Below are 12544 nucleotides of genomic sequence, written 5' to 3' on the forward strand. Positions count from 1 at the left end.
AACTATACAGTCCATGGAATTCTCCAGGCAAGAATACTGGAGTAAGTAGCCATTCCCTTCTCCAGGGGATCTTCCCAACCCAGGTATCCAACCAAGGTTTCCCACATTGCAGGCTTTTGGATAGTACCTATCTTCATTTTATAGCCTGAGACTGTCCCATCTGTTACTAATGAGGGCTTAGTAGTTCTATCTGAGGGTTTCATACAGATTCTAATGGAATTTTATTTGAAAAAGAAGAAAACAAAATTCTGTGGCCATTCAAGTTTCATACGTAGCATTTATAAGCGCACCAGCACCGCCTAATGGGCTACCTGGGAACTGATGGAAGATCGTGTCCCACGCAGCCTCTGAGACGGTCTTCATAGCTTCTCACAACCTGAAGAGATGTTTTTGCCCTTTGCTTTTGTTCAAATTCCTCTCCTTTATTCAATATCCATAGGGATATGAAGACCATAGAGGGGAAATAATCACCTTCTTTGAAAGCATTCTGGTTAACAAAAGATGTTCCTCATTCAGGTGAGTGGTTATTTAAAATACACTTCCATAGAGTGAAATGTTTCTTTTCTTCATCCTAAAATGATTGCTTTATTCATTTCCTTTTCTATCTTTTTTTAATAGTCTCTCAGGTCAGGAAAGAATTTCCACAGTTAATTGTGATCCACACAGTCAAAGGCTTTGGCATAGTCAATAAAGCAGAAATAGATGTTTTTCTGGAACTCTCTTGCTTTTTGCAAAATCCAGTGGATGTTGTCAATTTGATCTCTGGTTCCTCTGCCTTTTCTAAAATCAGCTTGAATATCTGGAAGTTCACAGTTCATGTATTGCTGAAGACTGGCTTGGAGAATTTCGAGCATTACTATACTAGTGCGTGAGATGAGTGCAATTGTGCGGTAGTTTGAGCATTCTTTGGCATTGCCTTTCTTTGGAATTGGAAAAAAACTGGTCTTTTCCAGCCCTGTGGCCACTGCTGACTTTTCCAAACTTGCTGGCATATTGAGTGTAGCACTTTCACAGCATCATCTTTCAGGATTCGAAACAGCTCAACAGGAATTCCATCACCTCCACTAGCTTTGTTCATAGTGATGCTTTCTAAGGCCCACTTGACTTCACTTTCCAAGATGTCTGGCTCCGGATTAGTGATCACATCATCATGATTATCTGGGTCATGAAGATCTTTTTTGTACAGTTCTTGTCTGTGTATTCTTGCCACCTCTTCTTAATATCTTCTGCTTCTGTTAGGTCCAGACAATTTCTGTCCTTTATTGAGCCCATCTTTGCATGAAATGTTCCCTTGGCATCTCTAATTTTCTTGAAGAGATCTCTAGTCTTTCCCATTCTGTTGTTTTCCTCTATTTCATTGCATTGATCGCTAAAGAAGGCTTTCTTATCTCTTCTCGCTATTCTTTGGAACTCTGCATTCAGAAGCTTATATCTTTCCTTTTATCCTTTGCTTTTTGCCTCTCTTCTTTTCACAGCTATTTGTAAGGCCTCCCCAGACAGCCATTTTGCTTTTTTGCATTTCTTTTCCATGGGGATGGTCTTGATCCCTGTCTCCTGTACAATGTCATGAACCTCAGTCTATAGTTCATCAGGCACTCTATCTATCAGATCTAGGCCCTTAAATCTATTTCTCACTTCCACTGTATAATCATAAGGGATTTGATTGAGGTCATACCTGAATGGTCTAGTGGTTTTCCCTACTTTCTTCAATTTCAGTCTGAATTTGGCAATAAGGAGTTCATGATCTGAGCCACAGTCAGCTCCTGGTCTTGTTTTTGTTGACTGGATAGAGCTTCTCCATCTTTGGCTGCAAACAATATAATCAGTCTGATTCCGATCTTGACCATCTGGTGATGTCCATGTATAGAGTCTTCTCTTGTGTTGTTGGAAGAGGGTGTTTGTTATGACCAATGCATTTTCTTGGCAAAACTCAATAGTCTTTGCCCTGCTTCATTCCACATTCCAAGGCCAAATTTGCCTGTTACTCCAGGTGTTTCTTGACTTCCTACTTTTGCATTCCAGTCCCCTATAATGAAAAGGACATCTTTTTTGGGTGTTAGTTTTAAAAGTTCTTGTAGGCCTTCATAAAACCATTCAACTTCAGTTTCTTCAGCATTACCGGTTGGGGCATAGACTTGGATAACTGTGATATTGAATGGTTTGCCTTTGAGACGAACAGAGATCATTCTGTCGTTTTTGAGATTGCATCCAAGTCCTGCATTTCGGACTCTTGTTGACCACGATGGCTACTCCATTTCTTCTGAGGGATTCCTGCCCGCAGTAGTAGATATAATGGTCATCTGAGTTAAATTCACCCATTCCAGTCCATTTTAGTTTGCTGATTCCTAGAATGTCGACGTTCACCCTTGCCATCTCTTGTTTGACCACTTCCAATTTGCCTTGAGGAGACATCCCACGTCCAAAGTCAGGGGCGGCAGCCGAGAGGAGCTACCCTGCATCCAAGGTCAGTGGTGGCCAGGAGGAGACACCCCACGTCCCAGGTCAGGGCGGCGGCCGGGAGGAGCTACCCTGCATCCGAGGCCAAGGGCGGTGACCCTGAAGAGCCACCCCGAGCCCAAGGTCAGGGGCGGCAGCCGGGAGGAGCAACCCGAGGAGAGGTGGCTGTGCAGGTGCAGGAGGGCCTAGAGGAGCTATCCCATGTTGAAGGTCAGGAACGGCTGCGGTAAGGAGATACCCCTCGTCCAAGGTAAGGAGCAGCAGTTGTGCTTTCCTGGAGCAGCCCTGAAGAGATAACCCATGCCCAAGATAAGAGAAACCCAAGTAAGATGGTAGGTGTTGCAAGAAGGCATCAGAGGACAGACACACTGAAACCATACTCACAGAAAACTAGTCAATCTAATCACACTAGGACCACAGCCTTGTCTAACTCAATGAAACCAAGCCATGCCTGCGGGGCAACCCAAGACAGGCGAGTCATGGTGGAGAGGTCTGACAGAACGTGGTCCACTGGAGAAGGGAATGGCAAGCCACTTCAGTATTCTTGACTTGAGAACCCCATGAACAGTGTGAAAAGGCAAAATGATAGGATACCAAAGAGGAACTCCCCAGGTCATTAGGTACCCAATATGCTACTGGAGATCAGTGGAAAAATAACTCCAGAAAGAATGAAGGGATGGAGCCAAAGCAAAAACAATACCCAGCTGTGCATGTGACTGGTGATAGAAGCAAGATCGATGCTGTAAAGAGAAATATTACATAGGAACCTGGAATGTCAGGTCCATGAATCAAGGCAAATTGGAAGTGGTCAAACAGGAGATGCCCCCATGTGGTTGGATCAAATATTGCTGATTTTATAACATTTCTTACAAAGTTTTCTGTTATTATTGCACATATATTTTAAAATTTTATTTTATTTTAGAGTATAGTTGATTAACAATGTTGGGCTAGTTTCAGGTTTACAGCAAAGTGTTTCAGGTATACATATACATGTATCTATTCTTTGTCAACATTTTTTCTAACTCCTGTGGTAAATGTTTATCAAGGCTTGGAAAATGTTTACTCATCCTGATAGTGTTTTAAAAGTGAAAGTGAAAGTGAAATTCGCCCAGTTGTGCCCGACACTTTACTACCCAATGGATTATACAGTCCATGGAATTCTCCAGACCAGAATACTGGAGTTGGTAGCCTTTCCCTTCTGCAGGGGATCTTCCCAACCCAGGGACCGAACACAGGTCTCCCACAATGCAGGTGGATTCTTTACCAGCTGAGCCATATGATAGTGTTTGGGGAGGTATATTTTGCCCTTCAGGAATGGATTCTGTGATTCTTTAAAATCCAGGGCATCAGAATGAAATAAAATGTTTCATTTGTCATTTCCAGTTTTATCAGAATCATGTAGTGTGTTTTTCTGTAGGTACTGATGGAATATATTAGGTCATTATAATAAACGTGGAAAAGACCCATAATTTATTGTTAGACAACCTATGATGTCAAAATGGAAGATAAAATGTATCTTTTTCTCTGCTGTCATATAGAATACTCTGGCTGTTAATTATGCCATTTAAAGCTTATATATTGGCTGTCTTACCATGTTACTTTACCACATACCAGGAATTTTAAGAAATCAATATAATTCGAAAAGAGTCTTATCTATCTATCAGACATGAACTTCTCTAAGAAGAGTTTCTTAGAATGAAACAGTTGAATAGAATACCATCCTATGGCTCTACAGAATTTCAAAATTTCTCACTTAGCACTTATTAGCACTTAGCACTTGTATTAAAATGGTTTGTTAATTGTGGGGGCTGGCCCCATGTGCCTAGAGGGCATGTTCTGTATCATCATCAAGAACTAAGCTGTCCTATATGTTGGCTAAAAGCTCCTTAGTTTAAAGTAAATTAAAATTAAACAGTGAAAGTGAGAAATAGACTCAAGGAATTAACTTTGATAGAGTACCTGAAGAACTATGGACGGAGGTTCATGACATTGTACAGGAGGCAGGGATCAAGACCACCCCCAAGAAAAGAAATGTGAAAAGGCAAAATGGTTGTCTGAGAAGGCATTACAAATAGCTGAAAAGAAGAGAAGTGAAAGGCAAAGGAGAAAAGGAAAGATATACCCCTTTGAATGCAGAGTTCCAAAGAATAGCAAGGAGAGATAAGAAAGCCTTCTTCAGTGACCAGTACAAAGAAATAGAGGAAAACAACAGAATGGGAAAGACTAGAGATCTCTTCAAGAAAATTAGAGATACCAAGGGAACATTTCATGCAAAGATGGGCACAATAAAGGACAGAAATGGTATGGATCTAATAGAAGCAGAAGATATTAAGAAGAGGTGGCAAGAATACAAAGAAGAACTATATGAAAGAGATCTTCAAAGAGAACTGTATGACCCAGATAATCATGATGGTATGATCACTCACCTAGAGCCAGACATCCTGAAATGCAAAGTCAAGTGGGACTTAGGAAGCATCACTACAAACAAAGCTAGTGGAGGTGATGGAATTCCAGTTGAGCTATTTCAAATCCTGAAAGATGATGCTGTGAAAGTGCTGCACTCAATATGCCAGCAAATTTGGAAAACTCAGCAGTGGCCACAGGACTGGAAAAGTCAGTTTTCATTCCGATCCCAAAGAAAGGCAATGCCAAAGAATGTTAAAAACTACCACACAATTGTACTGATCTGACATGCTAGTAAAGTAAAGCTCAAAGTTCTCCAAGCCAGGCTTCAACAGTATGTGAACCATGAACTTCCAGATGGTTCAAGCTGGTTTTAGAAAAGACAGAGGAACCAGAGATCAAATTGCCAACATCCGCTGGATCATTGAAAAAGCAAGAGCATTCCAGAAAAACATCTACTTTTGCTTTATTGACTATGCCAAAGCCTTTGACTGCGTAGATCACAACAAACTGCGGAAAAGTCTGAAAGAGATGGGAATACCAGACCATGTGACCTGCCTCTTGAGAAATCTGTGTGCAAGTCAGGAAACAACAGTTAGAGCTGGACATGGAACAACAGACTGGTTCCAAATTGGGAAAGAAGTATGAAAGGCTGCATATTGTCACCCTGCTTATTTAACTTCTATGCAGAGTACATCACGAGAAATGCTGGGCTGGATGAAGCACAAGCTGGAATCAAGATTGCTAGGAGAAACATCAATAACCTCAGATACCCAGATGACACCATCTTCATGGGAGAAAGTGAAGAAGAACTAAAGAACCTCTTGATGAAAGTGAAACAGGAGAGTAAAAATGTTGATTTAAAGCTCAACATTCAGAAAACTAAGATCATAGCATCTGATCCCATCACTTCATGACAAAGAGATGGGGAAACAATGGAAACAGTGTCAGACTTTATTTTGGGGGGCTCCAAAGTCACTTCAGAAGGTGACTGCAGTCATGAAATTAAAAGACACCTGCTCCTTGGAAGAAAAGTTATGACCAACCTAGATAGCATATTAAAGAGCAGAGACATTACTCTGCCAACAAAGGTCCATCTAGACAAAGCTATAGTTTTTCCAGAAGTCATATATGGATGTGAGAGTTGGACTATAAAGAAAGCTGAGTGCCAAAGAACTGATGCTTTTGAACTGTGGTGTTGGAGAAGACTCTTGAGAGTCCCTTGGACTGAAAGGAGATCCAACCATTCCATCCTAAAGGAAATCAGTCCTGAATGTTCATTGAAATGACTGATGCTGAAGCTGAAACTCCAATACTTTAGCCACCTGATATGAAGAACTGACTCATTTGCAAAGACCCTGATGCTGGGAAAGATTGAAGGTGGGAGGAGAAGGGGCTGACAGAGGATGAGATGGTTGGATGGCATCACCGACTCAATGGACATGAGTTTCAGTAAACTCTGGGAGTTGGTGATGGACGAGTTTGAGCAAACTCTGGGAGTTGGTGATGGACAAGGTGGCCTGTCATGCTGCAGTCCATGGGGTCAGAAAGTTTCAGACATGTCTGAGTGACTGAACTGAACTGAATTGAAAATTAAATAGAATTAAGTTTTAGCTTTTCAATCATACTAGCCACATTTCGAGGCTTCCTAGATGGTGCTGGTGGTAAGAACCTTCCTGCCAGTGCAGGAGACATAAGAGACACAGGTTCGACCCCTGGGTCAGGAAGATCCCTGGAGAAGGACATGGCAACCCACTCCAGTATTCTTGCCTGGAGAATCTTGCCTGGAGAGCCTGCTGGGCTACAGGCCACACTTATACTACTAGGCTAGGGGCTATTAGACAGTGCAGATAGAGAACATTTCCACCACTTCTGAGAGTTCTAATGGACTGTGATGTTCTAGATGGGAAGATCCATGAAAACAAGAAATTTTGTCTTTCATTATAATTAAAGTCCCAGGTATGTGGTATACACTAAATAAATATTTGTTTATTGTTCATAACCATGTTCTCAGAAACTACTTGAATACCTGGTAATTAGTGAACATTCAAACATTTCTTGAGTGATAAATAAATGTGTGTATTTTCATGCTTGAGAGTTTGAACTCAACATAGGCCAAAGACCAATTTAAATGCATTATCCCATGAATGTAAACAATCAGATTGGCTATAGCTATTTAGAAATGTTACTTTTAGGAACTGTGTTAGAAGCCTCCTTCTGTCATAACAAATTATCACAAATTTGAGACCTAGATGCCTCCCATGATCCCTGATTCCTGATATCCATGCCCTTGTGTAGACCCTGTGCGCACTGAGTCTGTGCTGGCTTGGTGACTCACTGTAATAGGCATCAAGGTTAATATTGCGGCAGCGGTGAGACTAAACATGAAGACTCTTTCTCAGCTTATGCTTCTGTGAGGCATCAGGTGAGATGAACAGCTTCCCTGACAGACAAGGGCCATGGTAATGATTGTGATTATGGAAATAATTTTGTAACTAAGCTAATTTACCAAAAGTCATTGAACTGTAGATGCAAAATGGATGGATTTTATGGAATGTCATTTATACCTCAATAGAGTTGGTTAAAGTAAATAAGATTTATGTTTTATTTTGCCTGTGTCACAGCTCACAAATCAGGTTAGTTTCTTTGAACATGCACAGATTTATTTAAACAAGGATTTTGTGCCCATGATTTCTAAGCTCCGAAAGTTATAAAAGCAATATTCTCTCTTCTCTGTAAGCTCAAAATATTGTTGGAAAAATAAAACATAATCAGGGAAATTTTAATAGTGCAAGATAGCACTAATTAAGATTGTCCAGAATCTAAATCTACTTCTGGGAAATTGATAGTATAAACTGACTACATAAACTTCTTTCTAGTGAACAACTGAAGTAAACAAAGGAAACAGAGTAGGTGCTAAAACTAGACAGCAGTGCCTTCTACATACTCAAATTTAAATTGTGTTCTGAAAAGTGGAACAGAATTGGAAGCCATCTCAATGACTAACCTCTATCTTTACTGCCCAAGAGAAGAGATGCAGAAATCCTGTCATAAACACTCAACCAGCTGCAGGCAGTGTACAAATTCTTGGGGCAGGGGATTGGGAGACAGAATTTGAAGTGCAGAGGAATCTACCCACAAGATAAAGCTCGATATTTTTCTCAGGTGTATTTTATCAGTTTACATAGCATATTACATGTATTCTCCTAAGGATCCATGGTCTATCATGTTTCTCACTGTCAATGGGAAATCAGTTCATAAGGTGTTATATTGAGAGAATGGGTGGAATATTATGATATGTAATGAGTATAACCAAGCAATATTTGCTTTGATTGTTTATTTTTCCCATTACTGACTCTTGCTCCCACTTCTCAGGCTATTTCTATACTACAAGAAAGGACATAACAGTAAGCATAATTTCACTTATCAGGGAAGAAACTGTCACCTTGTGAAGCAATTTAGAGCTTTCTTTCCAAGGTAGCCTCTTACTCTCCAGCCAGAATCATCCTACGTATTCTATGTTTGAAGTCAATCCCTTTTATATCTGGCAGGCAAAAGAGAGGGAGAGGGAAAAAAAAAAAAAAAGAAAGGCCAGTTCTCCTGAATTCTCTCTCTCCAGATGTCTGCACTGAATTTACTGACTGGTTCAGCAACCACAGGCCCAACCTTGACTAGACTTCCTCACAATTTAGTGCTTCCCAGGTGGCGCTAGTGGTTCGTAAAGGGGTATAGGAGTGTCAGTGTAGGAGATAAAAAGAGGTATGGGTTTGATCCCTGGGTCGGGAAGATCCCCTGGAGGAGGGCATGGCAACCCCACTCTAGTATTCTTGCCTAGAGAATCCCACGTACAGAGGAGCCTGGTGGGCTACAGTTCATGGGGTTGCAGAGTCGGACACGACTGATGAGACTTAGCACAGAGGACAGCAAGGAAGCCAGTGTATCACAAAACATCTGAGTAGGACACCAGGTGGCAGTGCTTCAGCTTTCATGCCTGCTGCGCGCAGTGTGCCGGAGTCTGATTCTCATGGAAGGAAAATAGAAAGATTTAAATAAAGAATTCACCAAGTAACGATGGGCAAAGATGTAAAGGAACTTCAGAGATAACACCGTGTAGATGTTTGGGAAGATAGCATCACAGGAGTGTTTAAAGAATAATACCCCATCGTAGCCCTCAATTTTCCCCAGCATACTATTATATAAAAAACCTGCTAAAGCATTCAGCACTGCTAACTGATTAGTGGATGATTTCCTCATCTACTCATCCTGGGACTTTGTGCCTAGATTTGGAATCTTCTATCCTAGTTCACTTTTGGTTCCAGTTTAAACCAGTAATGTTACCATCACTCAGATGTCCAGCCACCCTATTTTGAGTCCAAGTGCTCCTCCATAGTCCAGACCTTGCACCTCAGGAGCCCCCTAAATGCTACACTCTGGCTGATAATAAAATGTAGAGAACCACTTCACAGTTCGGAAAGTTATGGTTCATTTTCCAAAGATTCAAAGAAAATGAAATAATAAAACAATAAAACCTATCTCATAGGGTTTTGGTATTTAAATTAGATGACGAATCTGAAATGCATACCACAGTGCCTGACATAGAATAAGCTAAATACCATCTTTCTTTTTTTTCTAGTGAAACCTGGCTTTTCTTTAATATCCAGAACCTATGACTTATTGCTATCTTTTTTTTCCCTCCACATTGGTTTCGTGAGGGAAACTATAGGAAATTTATTTAATCATTTATTTTCTTTGAGACAGTCATTATTTTCCCCTGTCCTCTTGGGTCATATTCTCCTAGCTACATTAGTACATTCAGGATGCTGAAAGGATACAGATGGAGCACTCAGAAAAAGCTTTATTTTCATTTAACCTGATGAATAATAATATTATTTTTGGTATATTTATTAGGTATTGAATATCAAATTTCTGAATTGGATCTCCAAGATTGTCCCATTCTTCTTGACTCTTTACTGATTAATCTGTATGTGTTTTATATATTTCTTTCATTTGAGTTCTTTTTCAGAAATATGCATTGCAAATGTAGTTTCAATGTCTGCACATTGACTTTCCACCCTCTTAGCACTGATATTCAACACAGACATTTTAATATATATCTTCATTTTCATAAGCTAGCTTGAAAGTTTTATTTATTTTCTTAAACACTTTAAAAATACTTTCCCTTGGTAACTTCTATTGGTCTGGATGAGAAGTCAGGTATCACTGTTTTTTCAAAGTTATGATAGCTCTTATTTTTTCCAGTAGATTTATTATCTCTACCTTTTAAATTAGTTTTTATTGGAGTATAGTTGCTTTACAATGTTTCTGTTGTACAGCAAAGTGAATCAGTTATATGTATACATATATCCACTCTTTTTTAGATTGTGCTCCTCTATAGGTCATTATAGAATATTGAGCAGAGTTTCCTGTGTTATACAGAAGGTTCTCATTAGTTATCTATTTTATATATAGCAGTGTGTATATGTGAATCCCAGTCTGCCGGTTTATCCCTCATATATCCCTTTCCCCCTTTGGTAGCCATAATTAGTTTTCTACATCCTGGATTCTATTTCTGTTTTGTAAACATCTTCATTTGTAAATACCATTTTTTAAAATTCCATCTGATAAAAGAGATATCAGATGACACTTGTCTTTCTCTGTCTGCCTTGCTTCACTCAGCATGACAGTCTTCAGGTCCACTGTTTTGTTCTTTCTCAGGCTGAATAATAATTGTGTATATATGCCATATATTTTTCATCTATTATTCCATCGTTGGACATTTAGGTTGCTTCCGTGTCTACCTGCTATAATTAGTGCTGCAATAAACATTAGGGTGCTTATATCTTTTCTGCTTGTATAGACTACTCCATCAGCTCTAGCAACTGTCTGAATTCTAATCTTTATATATAACTAATTTCTTATTCGACATCACTGATGGTCGGCTTCCCTGATTGTACCTTAAGTGACACAAAGTCCAAGAACAAAGGACTAAGGAATGATTTTCATGACGATTCCAGATAACTATACCCAGGTTTGTGATGTGAGTGTATTTTAGTGAAGCAGTCACTTTAAATTATTATGGAGCAAGTTTATAGCTTTAGACAAGTTTACACATGTTCTGTATGATTGATTTAAAGTTGAAAGTTCAAGCGAAGAATGTATTAGTAGAAAGTTACTGTGGACACCTGCTTCCAAATATAGAAAGATCTTTGATTTGCTTGAAGATTTAACTACAAAGTTTAATGAAGGCAATATTTATAGATCTGCAGGCAGCGTTAAGGAAAACAAAGAAGAGATGGGAAGTATCAAGATACTAGCAAGAGCTGAAAGCCTGTATCAACCTGGGCAATCAGAGGAAACTGTTAGTGAAAGGGGAGGGAAGAGCTGTGAAGTGGATCCACCAGAAAGGAGCTGCAGGAGATAAGATGTGCTTTTCCAGTTCCAGCGTCTACTGGCCTCCTGCTCAAATGGGGGACCCAAAGCAGTGGTGGGAAATTGAGGGACCAAAGGGATGGAGAAACCACAGTGATTTCCTGTCTTCTTCAGGCTCCAGTTCTTGTGGGGCAGGCCCACTTGGTTCCAGCTGTAGCCTGCTGATCCACCTAGAAGGAGCTTTTATTTAGAATTAAATCTTCTGATCCAGACCACAGATGAAGCAACCACAGGACTACCATTTCTCTTCTGGGATGTGCAGGTGTGCCCTTAAACTGAGGTCCTGAAGCAGTGGGGCTCTCTCTTATTAAGCTCTGGGGTTTTTGTTCAGCTTTTCCCATTACTTCAAGCACTGTGAGCTCCCAGAGAGCACAGAAGTACTTTGCAGAGTCTTTGAGCTGTAAGGCTGAAATGATGAGGCTGATGGATTTATGTGCTTTCTGGAAGTTTACAGAGTAGCGGCCGTTCCTTGCATTACTGTATTCTGAATACTGATGAATAAGCAAAGTCATCTCTCCCCTGGGAAGCTGTTTATACCAAAAAATGTAGTAGTAGTCCATGGTCCAACTTACTTCATATCGACAATTCAGGGTGACTGTCTGCCCCACTTGACTGGATACAGCTGTCTGGACTTGAGTTACTTGCTGGGCCACACTGGATCCTATAGGGAAAAAAAAAAAAAACAAAACAGAAAACAGAGATGAAGTAGTAAATAAAATAGTGTGGGATTTAGATTAATTTAGGACTCAGAGACAAACCAAATTGAAATTATAAAATGCTTCTTTTTCCCCAGTCCTCCTTTCCTCCCCAAGTCCCTGTGAAGCAGCACGCGCCTGTGAGCAGGCCTTTCACCCTGAACACTCACACCCATGCTTGGAAGCATCCCTACCAGAGAAGGTGAAGGCCAGGAACACCCAGAGCAGACTGGAGAGCGGCATGAGGCGTCGATTCCCCTGCACAAACGTGCTCAGTTCTGCCTCAGCTGAGAGTCCAGTGTCTCTGTGCCTGGCAGCACATATACATATTGCCTGTTCCTGTGTGACTCCTTCAAACAGGAAGTGGGGTTTGTCATGTTCACAGATTACAAGGTCTTTTTCACAGATGGGAAAAACTTTTGGCTCACAGATGTTTAATTTTCTGCTTTTCTTTCCCTGATTATTATGTTAGGTGGATCCTGAAAGCGTCATGGAGAAAGCAGTTAGTATCGTGTGTGAGGGCTTCCCTGATGGCTCAGATGGTAAAGAATATGCCTGTA

General features: G+C 40.4%; 1 gene segment (V, D, J or C); it reads right to left on the reverse strand.

The window, feature by feature from the left end:
• Positions 1-11027: 11027 nt before the first annotated feature.
• LOC101107967 (T cell receptor delta variable 1-like) lies at positions 11028-12281 on the reverse strand. The segment is given in 2 exon segments: positions 11028-11950; positions 12179-12281. Coding segments are annotated over 2 exon segments (540 nt in total).
• Positions 12282-12544: the final 263 nt, after the last annotated feature.

This window comes from Ovis aries, chromosome 7 (genome assembly GCF_016772045.2).
Source record: "Ovis aries strain OAR_USU_Benz2616 breed Rambouillet chromosome 7, ARS-UI_Ramb_v3.0, whole genome shotgun sequence".
Lineage (NCBI taxonomy): Eukaryota > Metazoa > Chordata > Mammalia > Artiodactyla > Bovidae > Ovis > Ovis aries.